Source organism: Eubalaena glacialis, chromosome 15, assembly GCF_028564815.1.
Source record: "Eubalaena glacialis isolate mEubGla1 chromosome 15, mEubGla1.1.hap2.+ XY, whole genome shotgun sequence".
NCBI lineage: Eukaryota > Metazoa > Chordata > Mammalia > Artiodactyla > Balaenidae > Eubalaena > Eubalaena glacialis.
Window position 1 is genome coordinate 69098773 of NC_083730.1, and position 14521 is coordinate 69113293.

The following is a 14521-nucleotide window of genomic DNA, read 5'->3' on the forward strand; positions in this document are numbered from 1 at the left end:
CATCCTTTCCAGTCCCAACCCCGTGTCCTCTCTCTCTGTTTTAATCTGCAACCCCTCTGGTCTGGGCCTGTACAGTTAGCTTGTATCTTGGCTCCCCACTGTTCCTCCACTCTTGCTCCTCCGTGACAAAGGTCATTCTAGAAGGGACACATCTTACTGTGTTGCTCTTCTGCTAAGAAATCTTCCATGGCTCTGCACTGCCTTCAGAGCAAAGCCCCAACTTCTTCCCAGAAATCTAGCCTCTGTAGACTTCTCTGCCTTTGGTTGTCTGCCTCTCGTCACCTCGCGTGATCTACTCAAGCACAAAGGCGTCAGGCCCCAGCGCCAGGTCATTTCTGGCCTCATCACCTTTGTTCTCCTGCATCCCTCTGCCCGCCTGCTCAGCCTGTAACAGGTCAGGGCTCACCTCCAGGAAGCCCTCACTGTTACCCCCGCCCGTCACTAAGTTACGTACCTCCTCTGTGTTCCCACATCGCCTTGTGTTCACCCCATTCATACGGGTTATTGTCATTGCTTGTGTTCTTGTCTTCCTAGACAGGGAGCACCTGAGAGAGGGGGGTGGGTTTTATTTGACTCTTGGTCTCGAGTTCAGGGTTAGGCACAGGTAGATTCTCAGAAATTGCTGAATGAATAGTTTCCACAGCGTTTTGAAGTTTTACCTTTTGAGAGAACAGCTCAAAAATTATCTTAAAAATTGGAACTTTCAGATCAACACACTTTACTTTGCGTCCTACCATGTGCCCGTCCCTGTGCCTGATGTTATGTGAGATGCAGACGTGAATGGACCAAGGACTGTGCCTCTGGAGATCTCAGGTTCCAGAGGAGGAGATGCATGTGTCTCTAAATACTTCTGGTACAGGATGGGATGTGCGAGCAAAGGAGGCAGTGGTTTGGTAGAACCGGGAGACATGGAGAAGATTGCATGGAGGATGCAGTGTTGGCCAGCAGCTTTGGGCGAGCAGCTGTCTGATCATGGTCATCTCAACCTCGTCATCGTCTCTGACCTGCATTCAGCAAATGTCTAGGGCACGCCAGCCGTGTGGCGGGCCGTGTCCAGGTCTCCAGAAAGGCAGAGATACACCCACATATCGGGATGTAAACACAGACTCTTCACCTCCGCCTTTCTTTCTTCTCTTCCTTCTTTCTCCTTGCAGCTCCCCCACTGGCCACCAGCTGCAAAACCCCTCCCTCCCCCCACTGCCACCTGCTCTCTCCTGCTGCTTCTCTTGCTGGACAAGTTCTCACTTGACTGGGTGTGGACATGTGGTTTCTCTCTCTCTTTCTCTCTCATTTTCTCACACAGTTGTTTTGGCTCCTCTTGGGGAGGAGGAGGGTGTGTATTAGCTTCTCAGGGCCACCGTGACAGATTGCCAAAAGCGGGTTGTCTTAAAACAATAGAGATGTGTTGTCTCACAGTTCTGGGGTCCAGAAGTCTGAAGTCATGGCGTCAGCAGGGCCACTCCCTGGGAAGGCTCTAAGGGGACTCCTTCTGCCAGCTTCTGGGGGCTCCGGGCGTTCCTTGGCTACGGCCACATAACTTTAATCTCTGCCTCCGTCTTCACATGGGCTTCTTCTCTGCCCTGTCTCTGTGTCCTCTCTTCTCCTAAGGACACCAGGCCTTGGATTTAAAGCTCCCCTAATCTGGTATGACCTCATCTTAACTAACTACATCTGCAAAGACCCTATTTCCAAAAAGGTCACATTCTGAGGTTCGAAGTGGATATGATTTTGGGGAGGACACCTTAGTTCACTGCAGGCTAGTGGAAAGAGCACTGGACTTGAAGTATGAGACCTCGGGTGGCTAAGTTAACACTGCCTTTCCCCATCAGTAAATTGGGAGCAAAAAACAACCGATCTCATTGGGAGGCCGTGAGGAGTAAATGAGATGGTGTATGTGAAAGTGCCTGATGATAGCACACAGTAGGCACTTAATAGATGCTCCCTTGTTTTCTTTCCCCTTTCTTTTCACTCCTCCGATGACTCTTTCTTGGTCCACTCAGACTTCGTCACAAGTCTGCCAGCTCTGCGGCCGCATCCTGTCCTACGCGCACGATGGCTGGGGCAGTGTTGATGAGAGCTAGCTAGTGCTTTACCGCTGACTGTGTGCTGGACATTGAGTTAAGAACTTTACATGAGATCTCTCTTTTAAGCCTCTCTGTCTGAGGTAACCATCCCTGTTTCACCAATAAAGAAACTGAGATCAGAGAACTGAAGCAACTTCTCCAAAGTCACAATCCCAGTTAAGTGGCTGAGTTAGAATCTGGACCAAGATCTCACCAGCTCAAACCCATTCTCTTCCTCAGAAGATTTAGACACGTGGTATTTACTCATTCAAGTACTTTTTTAAAAAGTGAGTCATAAAAAGTAATACTGCCTTTGATTCTGTAATCTAGGGTTTCTCAGTCTTGGCATTATTGACATTTTGGGTTGAATAATTGTCTGATGTGGGGCTGTCCTGTGCTGTGTTGGATATTTAGCATCTCTGGCCTCTACCCACCGGATGCAAGTAGCTCCCCACCCAAGTCATCACAATCAAAAATATCTCCCCCGGTGGCGGAGTGGTGGATTACCCTGGGCCCGGCAAAGTGGAGCTTGCGGCCATGAGCAGGTACACGAGCCCAGTGAACCCGGCTGTCCTTCCACATCTGACCGTGGTGCTGTTGGCCACTGGCATGTTCTTCACCGCCTGGTTCTTCGTTTATGAGGTCACCTCCACCACATCCACTCGGTGTATCTACAAAGCACTCCTCATCTCTTTCGTGGCCTCACTCTTCATGGGCTTTGGAGTCCTCTTCCTGCTGCTCTGGGTCGGCATCTACGTATGAGCTCCCAAGGGTTCCAACCAGGCGGCTTCACTGAATCCCTGCTTTTGTAAATTAATTTTTTTTTTACTACGCCGGAAGTGTCCCATCGGCTGCTCACAATAAAGGCAGATGTGTGACCAAAAAAAAAAAAAAAAATCTTCAGACCTTGCCAGATGTACCCTGGGGAGCAAAGTCACCCCATTAATAATCACTGCCCTGATCTCATCCTCACAGTAACCCTTAAGGTAACGCCTGTGATACTCCCCATTTTACAGATGGTCAAACTGAGACTCAGGGCAGAGGGGTGATGTGACGCACCCCAGGTCACAGAAAAACTGGAGTGGGGGTCACATCAAGAAGAGAAAAATTCAAGGGTGGGAGGAAGAGGCAGCCTAACACCTTCCACACGAAGGAAAAAGTCAGTAGCAGTTCCAGCAAAAGCCAGTCCTAACCTTTCCAAGACCCAGAGGTGACTTCACAGCAGAGTCTAATTCTAAGTGGGATGGAAGGCCTCGCTGCAGGCTGTGTGCTTTTAATAATGTTTAAATAAAACATGGGAGCATGGGTGAGATCTCTGCACCAAGCCTGGCTTGTCAGCAGCCCAAGCAGTCATAAATAGTTAATAGACAACCACTCATGGCTCTACTTCTTTTAAACCCAGCATCAATTATATATGGTTCATGAATTATTTATTTGGTGTTACTCTGGGGTATATTTTCCACTTTCGGGGGGTAAAAAATGAAAAGACTGTGAGGCCTAAAAGAGATGAGGGGATGTCTCCCTTCAGTGTTGGTGAATTTTCCTGTGAGGAGAAAGCCTCCCATGGACGCAATGGAGAGGTTCTCCCTTGAACTGGGATCTGGGAAGACTCTGCTAGATCACCAGGAGAAGAGCTTGGGGTGGCCGTGTTCTGGCAGAGGGTTAACAACCGGCTCTCCAGCGTAGGTGGAATCCCAGTTGGTCTGTAGTGTTTTCCAATCTCCTCTGTGGTGTGAATCTTCCCCCGGGGCTGGTTTCCAGCTAACGATATGGGGTGTTGGGAAGCCACGCCCAGTAGTACTGTTACACGGCGTCTCCACTGGACAGACATGATAGCCAAAAACAACTTCAAAAGCCTGGGCAGAATGTTAGTAAGTTTAGGAAGCAGTGTGTTTTGTGTACGTGTTACCTTTGTCTTTAATGTGATTTATATAATTGTAAGTTGATGATATTCGATTTTTAATAATACGTATTTGTGTAACAGCTGGCTTGCAAAATTCCTGAAAAGTCAGCAGTCAGCCCTTGCCAGTCTGTGGGAGCTGGTTCCAGCGCATCACAGGCTTGGAGTCTCCTTAGGGCGGGGTCGCCCTGCCCTGGTTAGGAGTGGAAAGAGCAGAAGCGTGGAGTCCGAAGGCTCTCACGTCAAATGTCATCGCTCACTGACTGTCTTTTTTTAAGCCAGATTACTTCACTATGAGAACTCTGTGCTCTTGAGGACGTGCTTTCACCTCATGTATGAAATGGGTGTGATCAGATCTACTCAGAAAGACTGAAGCGAGTAATCCACACCATGCTTCTCGCCCCGCCTGTCACATGGCTGTCCCTGCAGGCATGCTGGCTGCTCTGTCTTCCCCTCTGGTTCTCTTTCTCCTGTCTTCTGAGAATCTGGCCGTAGCTGGTAAGGGCTTCAGGAAGCCCAGAGCCAGATTCTGTTTAGTTTTCGTGTTTGTTTTTGCTTTTGGTTTGTTTTGTTTTTTGGCCGCCCGAAGACCCATGTTTCCAAACTCTAGGTCAGAACACAGACACCTCCCACACCTTTGGGGTATATCCACCAAACCAAGAGTTAAGGGTTTCATTTTAAAAAGCTCTCAGTGTTTTTCTCCCGCCAATGGCTCTGAACTTCAGAGCATAAAGATGAATTATTTTGGCTGGGAACTGAAGTATTTAAAAAGGCATTCCATGTGGAGGGCATTTGGGGCCATGATCAGGGTATAAATAACACCTTTTATAGCTCTCTTGACAGGGAGATAGCTCTCCTAATTACTGTCCCGTTATCTCAGTGTGATCCAAAATGGCCCAACACGTTTATAAACTCCCTGTTCACACACTGCTTCCCTCCCCACTAGTCACGGCCTCCTGTGCTCTCAGCTGGCAGGGGAAAATGTGGGCCTTTGTATCATCCCCACTTCCAGGCACTGTGGGCTCCCTCTGCTTGTCTCCCCACAAAGGTTTCCATACAAAAGAAACTTGGTCCTAAAAGGGACTTAGAACCTGGTGTTGCCAGCCCCAGACATATTTCTGAAACGGAATTTTTCCAGGCTCTCCTGATCCCCGGTGGTGAATGTGCTTGTCTCAATTCAAGAGGTGTTATCATCTAACGAAATGAGTTTTTTTGTGTCTGCCTCTGAGATGAGATATCTAGATAATAAAATCTATTACCAAAAGCCTACCTAGGAATAATTGGGTCTATTACTCCCTGACTTGTGGCTTTGTTTCTGTATCAAAAACAGCTGCTCCAGTAATTAATCAGAATTGAAAGTTGCTAATACCAATTACAAATAATGCATGGAGTCTGGAGATGGCAAACAGAAGAGCAAATACTAATCTTGTCCCCAGAGACTTCATCAGTTGAACTTTTGTCACCTTAGACTTGCTGGAAATTAGAGTAACTTAACCTCCCAAAGTTACTTAAAAAAAAAAGAAAAGGGGAAGGAGATAATGATTGAACGGTGCAGGTGTACATTAAATTATTAAAATAAATCCAATTGGAATTGTTTAGATGAGATTAAGCCACACTTAACTGCATGTCAGAGAGGCTTGGGAAGGTTAATCTTCACAACTGAAAGCACAATCATTGTCCCAATTGGACATCTTCAGGAGGCAGTGGTCCCAGGGAGCCCCAGATCAGACTCTTAATGTTTTAAATTCATTTCCAGACTATAATTTGGTTTGAAAAACAATTCATCTCTTTCTGGTGCCTTTTTCTTTTTCTTTTTTTGTCTTTTTTGGCTGAACTTAAACAATGAGAAAGTAGATGGAGACCTCAGAACTTGAGGATAGACCAAACAATGGTAAAGAAAATGGTTTTTTGGGGGAGAATTGGCTGATTTGGAATTGCAAGCATGTGGAAATAGAATGGATGAGTGAACTGGTCTAAATTACAGCTCTTCTGGTTGTAAGTGACAAACCTCCAACTGGCTTAAGCAAACGGAGTTTATCAGTTCATCTAATGAACTGGTCCTTTACAGAAAAAAAAAATTTTGCTTACCTTTGCCCTCAAACATTGTTTGGCACATAGGAGGCGTAAAAAATGCACGCCAAACGAAGTGGGAGCTTGACAGAAGTGGCAGAGAACTAGGAGTCAGGAGACTAGGTGCAAATCTCAGTGCCATCACTTCCCTACTGTGTGCCTTTGGTCAAGATGCTCACCTTCTGTGTCTCTGTTATCTTATAAAATAGGGATAATCATTGCAACTCCATCACATCATTTCGAGGAAGATTTAATGAAATAATGCATTTAAATGCTTATCACAGGGCATAAAGCAAACTCACTGTCACATCATCATCATTATCACTGTCTTAATTTGTTCAGGCTGCCGTAACGAAACACCATAGACTGGGTGGCTTATAAACAACAGAAATTTACCACTCACAGTTCTGGAGGTTGGGAAGTCCAAGGTCAAGGCACCAGCATGGTCGCATTTTGGCGAGGGTTCTCTTCCTGGTTCATAGCTGGTGCCTTCTTGCTGTGTCCTCACACAGTGGAAGGGTCTAGGACTGTCTCTGCCTTCTAATCCCATTCATGAGGGCACTGTCCTCATGACCTGATCACTTCCAGAGGCCCCACCTACTAATACCATCACCTTGGGGGTTAGGATTTCAAAATATGAATGGAGTGGAGGGCCAACATTCAGACCAAGCAGTCATCATCACTGTCACCTCCATCATCACCACCACCATTGCCATCCTTATTGCCATCGTAATCATCAGCACCACCACCATTGCCATCCTTATTGCCATCGTAATCATCAGCACCACCACCACCATTGCCATCCTTATTGCCATCGTAATCATCAGCACCACCACCACCGCCATCATCATTCACCATCGTCACCATCACCATCATCACCATCACCATCCTCATTCTCAACACTATCATCGTCATCACCACCAGCATCACCATGAGAGTGAGACCCAGAGCAGAGAGCACAGAAGAGCCCCCTCGAGAACAGGCAAGCTCTGAGCTTTAGAGCAGAGGTATAAGCCTAGGCAGTGGTTAAATCATTTCCAGTTGGACACTTCTGGGAATTCTGTCCCCCACGTGCTGTCCCCCCCCCCCCCAGCACCGTGACCCATGGGTTCATAGATGCCTCCTTTTTTGTGCTCAGTGTCCTGGGCACCAGCTTCATTGGAATTCTGTTGTTTGCCCAGTCTTGCCTTGGCTGCATTCCAGGTAAATGACCTGGAGCCCATCCTGCTGCATGTCACCTCTGCCGCCTGCCTGCTCACATAATTAGAATCAACACATTCATTTCCCTAACAGCAGTCTAATCTTCCCCCCGAAAAGTTTTCACATGGAAGAAGAAAGACAAAGACAAGCTACATCTGTCCTTGTTCAGGCAATTTGCAGCTGTCCGCAACTGACATCCACCCAGCTGGGCAGCCGAGCCAGGCTTCCTGTTCGCTTTTGGTGGGAGGTGATGCAGCCGATGCTGTTATTAAAGTTTGGCAGTGGTTTAGACATGCAGTGTCCTGCTGGAAGGAGGCTTATAAACAAACACTCAGGGGGAATCCTTCAGGCTCCAGCCTTTATGAGCTAATTGCTTGGCAGGTGGGGAAAAAAAGACGACTGATGTGACTTCTCAGCAAACAAAAGGAAAAGAACTTAGGAAATAAGATGGTTTTCACTTCTTCTGAGAGGGTGGCCAAACCTCACGAGGTTGTACCCAGTAGCAATGAAATGTGCTATGCCAGGGATCAGCAAATGTTTTCTGTAAAGGCCCGGTAGTAAATATAGTTTACATTTCGCAGGCCATACTGTGTCTGTCGCAACTACTCAACTTTGCTGTAGCACAAAAGCAGCCAGAGACAGTACCTCAATGAATGAGCATGTGTGTTCCAATAAACCTTTATTTACAAAAACAGACAGGCAGTGGGCCAGACTTGGCCCCTAGACTGTGGTTTGCCAGCTGCTACTCTAAGCTCTTTTGGAAGGAAAAGTGGAGTAGGGAATGCATAGCAGAACTAGATTTAAATCATGGTTCTAGCTCTTCCAGACTGTGTGTACCGGGCAAGTCACCTCTTTTTGAGTCTCAGTTTCCTCATCTGTAAAATGGGCTCTAAGGTAACCTGGATATTAGAGGAGTGTCTTGCACATATTAAATGTCAATAAAGTGTAATTCTCCCTAGTACCCACCTCCTCACCCCTGCTTTACTCACGAGGGAGTAAACCTGATGAAAGAAGGCTGCCTGGAGCTTTCCTGTTGGCCCCTGCTATGGGGACAGGATCGGTGATGCCAATTTTTCTGTAGCTCATTTGAAGGTCTAGCGGCTCTGAGTTTCCCAAGGATGGTCCTTCTGTTGTCCGTTTCTACCAGGGCCCTCCCACGCCAGGATGCCCCCCCCTGGCTCAGCCCACCCACCTCCATCACAAGGACACAAATCAAGATTCTGTGTACACACGTCTCTTGTTAGAATGAGTAGCTGATGAAGGTAGTTTAATGTGGGGCCAACATTGAAGACTGTGCCTGCAGGTCAAGGACACTGTGTTTCAAAGCTAATATTATCTCTGTGTTTTAACTGGTGCGATTTTTAGACAGGGTCTTCAGGATAATTCTGACATTTGTGTGATGATGCTAATAGTTAAGAATCACTTGACCGGGGGGTGGGGGAGGGGAGGAGATTGCTCTTTGTAGGAGAAGGGTAAACACAACCCTGATTTGTGACTCTGTGGGTTTACATATTTATTGTTTCTGTTATGGACGTCAGCTGGAGGTTGATTTTAAGTTGGGTTGTGTATAGTTTGTATTTACTTATTATTGTTGTCATTGTCGCTGTTATGATTATTATTTCTATAACAGCCTACCATTTGTGCCAGGCCTAAACATGGTTTGTACATTCTGCCATTTAATTCTCCCAAAGTCCCTGTGACCTACCTCCAAATCAAAGTGTCATTCTCAGACCAGCAGCCTTGGCTGCAGGACCTCAGGCCCCACCCCACACCCTTGAGTCATGATCTGCATTTTAACAAGACCCTCAGGTGACTCACACAGAGAGGAAGAGCCCTGATGTAGGTGCTTCACCCTGACTCTGTTACAGATGAGGAGCAGGAGGCCAAGAAAGGTTAGAGACAGGGCTTCTCCCATCCAGACTCTAATCACACAGTCTACTGCCCAATTTAGCTTATGGTCCCTGCCTTTGTATCAGTGATTTGGTGGTTTTGCTTCTGTCTTTTTCCCCCAGTGACACCGTCTACTTCCTTCTTCTTCTTCCTTTCTTCTGATTCTTTAAGAAGAATCACTTTCTTCTTAACCCTTCCAGGGCGGGGCCCAAAAGTTAACTACACACCAAGGAAGGGTTCAACTATCTACTGCGGTGAGACATTTGCATATGCAAAACTGAGAACCTGCTATTTTTTTGTTTTGTTTTGTTTTTTGGCTGCATTGGGTCTTCCTTGTTGCCTGTGGGCTTTCTCTAGTTGCAGTGAGCAGGCTTCTCACTGCGGTGGCTTCTCTTGTTGCGGAGCACGAGCTCTAGGCACGCAGGCTTCAGTAGTTACGGTGCGTGGGCTCAGTAGTTGTGGCGCACGGGCGTAGTTGCTCCGAGGCATGTGGGATCTTCCCGGACCAGTGCTTGAACCCGTGTCCTCTGCATTAGCAGGCGGATTCTTAACCACTGCACCACCAGAGGAGTCTGAACCTCAGGATTTTAGAACAGGGGCCAGGTAGTAAATATTTTCAGCTTTGTGGACCACAGAGTCCCTCTGTCTCAACCTCTGAACTCTGAAAGCAGCTGTAGACAAGACATAAACAAATGAGTGTAGTTGTGTTCCAATAAAACTTTATTTACAAAAACAGGCACAGGCCAGATTTGATCCCAGGAGCCAGAGTTTGCACCTTGTTTGGAACATAAAGTTGAAAGGGTTTCCTCAAGTGCTGGGATTTGCGTAGTAAACTCACAGACCTACTTTAGAGGTTCCGAGGGGCCCCACTCGGACATGGGGCCGTTTTGAGGATGGTTTTGCCTAGTTCAGACCACGTCTCTCCCAGGACAGCATCTGGCCTCCAGGGAGGGAATGAGGGGAGGAAAGAGCTTCTAGGAGCTGTGGCTGACGTGCTCCCTGGCGCTGGGAGAAAGTCAGAGAGCCTGTCTCTGAACAGAGAGAAACCAGTGAGAAGCCGTTGGAACCACGCCTGCCTTCCCCGGAGCCAAGCCTCTGGATGAGAAGCGAGAGATGACCCTGAGCGGCTGCGAGGGCAGGAGGGACAGACCTGGGAGAGCCCTGGGCCCAGCTGCGGGGCGGATGTGTTGAGGCTTGTCCCTCCTAGAGGCACGTGCCACCAGGCCGTAACCTTGAGATGTGCAGGGGAGAGAGAGAGAGAGCGCGCAGCGCTTGGTGGTTGCTTTTCCTTCCTGCTGGGTCAATAAGTGACTAAATGGACCATGAGCAGCCACGTGGCTGTTGTAATTCTAGACTCCATCAAAGGGAAGATCAAAAAAGTGCACAGAGGGAACTTCCTTCCGCATCTCTGAGTCTTCCTGCTGGGTGCCCGGGAGCTGACACGTACTGCCTGTCCGTGCTGTGGCCCACCTTGTGCCCCATCTCATTAAATGGGCACTGCCAATCCTTGGAGCGAGGTGGTATTTTTATCTCTATTTTACACATTTTAAAGAGGCTTACATAGAGGTGAAGTGACTTGCCCAAGGCTGGATAGCCAGGAAAGCTTGGCACGGGGATATGGAATCAGTCTCCTGACACTAAAACCTATGCTCTCAATCACGGTGCCGGGTGTTTCTCAAACATCGAGTGCATACAGATCACCTGGGGATGTTGTTCCAAGTCAGAACCTGAGTCAGCAGGGCTGGGACAGGGCTGGAGAGCCTGCATTTGTGACCGGCCTCCTGGTGATGCTGGCACACGGACCTCACTGGGAGTGGCTGGCCCTACATGATACCCTCTCCTTATTCCAGAGCCTCTGAAGTCACGGGAAGGGGAGGTTTATGTTTTGTAAGATGAGGTCACACAGCAGGAAGTGGCTCGTTCAGGATTCAGATTCATATCGGTGTGATCCAGAGTCTGTGTCTTCTAAATTAATATCTCCCACCTACCATTACGCCTTTAGCTTGGCTCTCACCTGGGGTCGATTTTGCCTCTCAAGTAATAATATCTTACACTATCTGGAGACATTTTTGGTTGGCACAACGTAGGGGCGGGGTGCTGCTGATACCTAGTGGGTTAGAGGCCGGGGTTGCTGCTAAACATCTTGAAACACCCAGGACCACTCCCCTCCCCCCGCCAACAAAGATTCATGTGGCCCCAATGGCAGTAATGCTGAAGATGAGGAACCCTGCATTTTAGCTCAGCCTTCTTCAGTCCAGAAAATCAAAATCCATCCAGAACCCCTCTCCGGAGGCCATATAGTGCCCTTGAATTAGAGGAGTTAGCATCTGAAACCGTCCCACAAAAGTGGCATGAATAAGTGAGAATCAGGGGCTTCCCTGGTGGCGCAGTGGTTGAGAATCTGCCTGCCAATGCAGGGGACAACGGTTCGAGCCCTGGTCTGGGAAGATCCCACATGCCACGGAGCGACTAGGCCCTTGAGCCACAATTACTGAGCCTGCGCGTCTGGAGCCTGCGCGTCTGGAGCCTGTGCTCCGCAACGAGAGGCCGCGGTAATGCGAGGCCCGCGCACCGCGATGAAGAGTGGTCCCCACTTGCCGCAACTGGAGAAAGCCCTCGCACGGAAACGAAGACCCAACACAGCCATAAATAAATAAACCCAAAGTTTAAAAAAAAAAAAGAAAAAAAAGAAGAGCCTTTCTTTAAAAAAAAAAAAAAAAAAAAAAAAAAAAATAAGTGAGAATCATAACTACCAAAAATGTCCATTTCCCAATGGATGGGTGGAACTTTCCCTGAGTCTGAAACGTGGCCAGGGTGTTCGTGTCTCTGTAACATCCTCTTGCCTCTGCAGATGGAAGCCAATCAAGTCTAGAGATCACTGTCTTCATCTCTGGTCATTATCACGCCTGGCCGCCCGCTGCTTATCGGCGTCTTTTGCTGTTTGTGTCGCACGCGCCGTTTTCTCTGACAGTAGCTCCTTCACCTGTTTCTCAGTGAGACGGCATTGTCTCTGGTCCAAGCACAAGGAAGGCCAGGATGGCCTTGATCGCCAATACCAATATCTCTCTGGTCCTTGTTCTCCCTGATCAGTTCTTGCGGGGAACGCATCTAATAATACAAGACTGTTAATGGGGGTTGATTTACCTGGGAGGGATTGCTTTCCCCGCTCACCCGAGTTCATTCCTGATGGTACTTTGGTTTGTTGAGAACGCCGGCCAGGGCTTTAGTTGTGATGAGGCCATCAGATGTGTCTGAAAAAAGAAGGAGATCTGAAGAGGGAAGAAGCAGTGTGATAAATAATGTCTCATATGCGCTCAGCTCTTCACAGTTTACAAAGCACCTGGATGTGACTTGAGCCTCACAGTCTTCTGTGTTGAAGACTGGGAGGGAACTGATATTGATGGAGTTGAGGGGACAGACTCGAGGGTGTGCTCGTTGGTGCCTGGGGAGCCAGTGAGGATGTGGGGCTCGTTGCCAGGTCTTGAATCTGGTGTGGGTCTCAGCTGTTTTCCGACTCCTGTATCTGTGGGCAGTGTCTGCAGCCTCTCGCCACGTCTCTCTTGGGACGCTCTGGACACATACGGATGCTGACAGGGATGAGACCTAACCTGCCCTGGGGGTTTGGCACGTTGGCAGTCAGGATTTTGTCTGATGTGGGGGCATGTTTGCGTGACTTGGGAGCTGGCAGTGATGGAGTGGGACAAAACATGAACATGTTCTGGTGGCGAGGGGACTGGAAGGATGTGGGGGACCATGTTTGGGGCATTAAAATGGTGAGGCCAGTGGGGCGTGAGACTGAGGTCGCCAGATGCCTACATGAGGCGTGTGGGAGGGCCAGGAGAAATGGGGGAGTGGGGGAGAAGAGACCCCCCCAAACTTGCTGTGTTTCACAAGGTGTCACCCAATAGTTCTGAGAGCAGGAAAGAGGGCTGATGTTTATCGAGCATAAAACTTGCTGTGTTTTATCCGACATTCCAAGCACCTTCCACCCATGAGTCCTCAGCTAGTCCCACAGCACAGTGATGCTGTCAGTACTCCCACTTTACAGATGAGGAGACAGGGTCAGGGAGGTGGGTGACAGGCTTGCTCATAGTCATGCCGCATGTCGTGGAGCTGGGTTGCAAGCCCATGTCTGTGTGAGTTGAAGACCTGTGGTGGTCAGACCTGCTGCATACGGCCCCCGCCGTGAATGTAGAGCTGGGAGAATTTAAAGCTGAATATTTATGGGGTGACTTCTAAGTTCCAGTTACTGCATTAGGCATTTGGGATATTAGGCTGAGTATAGCCCTACTCATAAGGAGCTCAATATAGCAGGAAATTAGAAATTGGAAATTAATTACAATCTGATGGAGGTGTGTGCTTAACTCAGTGACTTGTCCCAATGCACAGAGATGAAAGTGCCTGATTCTACCCAGGGGAACCAGAGAGGCCATCCCAGAAGAGGTGGCTGTGGAATGGGTCTTGAGGGATGAATAGGAGTTCACTTGTCAGAGTAGAGAAGAGCACTCCAGGTGGAGGAATGGTAGGTTCAAAGGCACAGAGGCCCGAAAGGACACGGCATGTTTGAGCACTGTGGGAATTACTGATGTGTGGGTGTACTGTTGGCCGTGGAAGGAGAGGAACCTTGGAAGGTGAGTTGGAAGAAAGACTGTGAAAGCCTGGATAGGCTCAACTGCACAGTCTGGACTTGGGGAGGTGAAGAGGCACTGAAGGCTCTTAAGCAGGAGATGACTTGATTGGATTAAAAAGATTCTCCCTTGGATGCTGTATGGAATGTGGATTGGAGAGGGGGTTGGACTGAAGAGGAGGACCAAGACGATGAGAACCCTCAGGAGATGGTGATGAAGACTAAATTTACAGGGGATGGAGAGCAGGGGAAAGAGGCAAGAGATAAGCCCACTGTGTTGATATGAGATACTGTACTTGAGGATCAGAGAAGGGGCCAGGGGTACATAGGAATAAGTTGTTCTCACACTTTAACTTCTTTGGATGCAAAACCTGAGGCCACTTGAGAAGTTTCAAAGTCCGGTTCAAAAGTTCAGTAATTCAAAGTTCAAAGTTTCAATAGTTTCTCTATTTCTGCAGTCATGTGGGGTCGTGGGCTGGGAAGATCTATGAGCGTCATTTCCATTTAAATTGAAATAAGACATGTCAAAGGTGGCTTGATAATTACTGCCTGGAGCAATAGCCCTCTGATGGGGGAAGTGTGGTGTCGGTGTACATGGTACAGAGAATTTCCGCATTTGAGGCTTAATTACATTGATATAATTATCTGTCAGGAAAATCAGGTGGCACAGATATGTCATATTTGCACTGGAGCAGAAAAAATGAAATGCCTTTTTTCCTTTTTGCAGGAAGCAGTTGGGTGGGCAACTCTGGGAAGCGGGGAGTAGGGTGT

At 48.2% G+C, this 14521-nt stretch overlaps 2 protein-coding genes across 2 annotated transcripts in view; both read left to right on the forward strand.

The window, feature by feature from the left end:
- The window catches only part of MYO18B (myosin XVIIIB), a 218838-nt gene that overhangs the window by 162107 nt on the left and 42210 nt on the right, over window positions 1–14521 (forward strand). The gene's annotated exons all lie outside the window — the stretch shown is intronic.
- Window positions 2566–2882, forward strand: LOC133075802 (transmembrane protein 258-like). The gene has a single exon (XM_061170173.1). The coding sequence runs from the start codon at window positions 2601–2603 to the stop codon at window positions 2823–2825; it is 225 nt and encodes a 74-aa protein (XP_061026156.1). The 5' UTR covers window positions 2566–2600; the 3' UTR covers window positions 2826–2882.

Excerpts from the sequence above, each read along its gene's own strand:
- LOC133075802 (XM_061170173.1), top strand. The coding sequence starts at position 2,601 with ATGAGCAGGTACACGAGCCCAGTGAACCCGGCTGTCCTTCCACATCTG.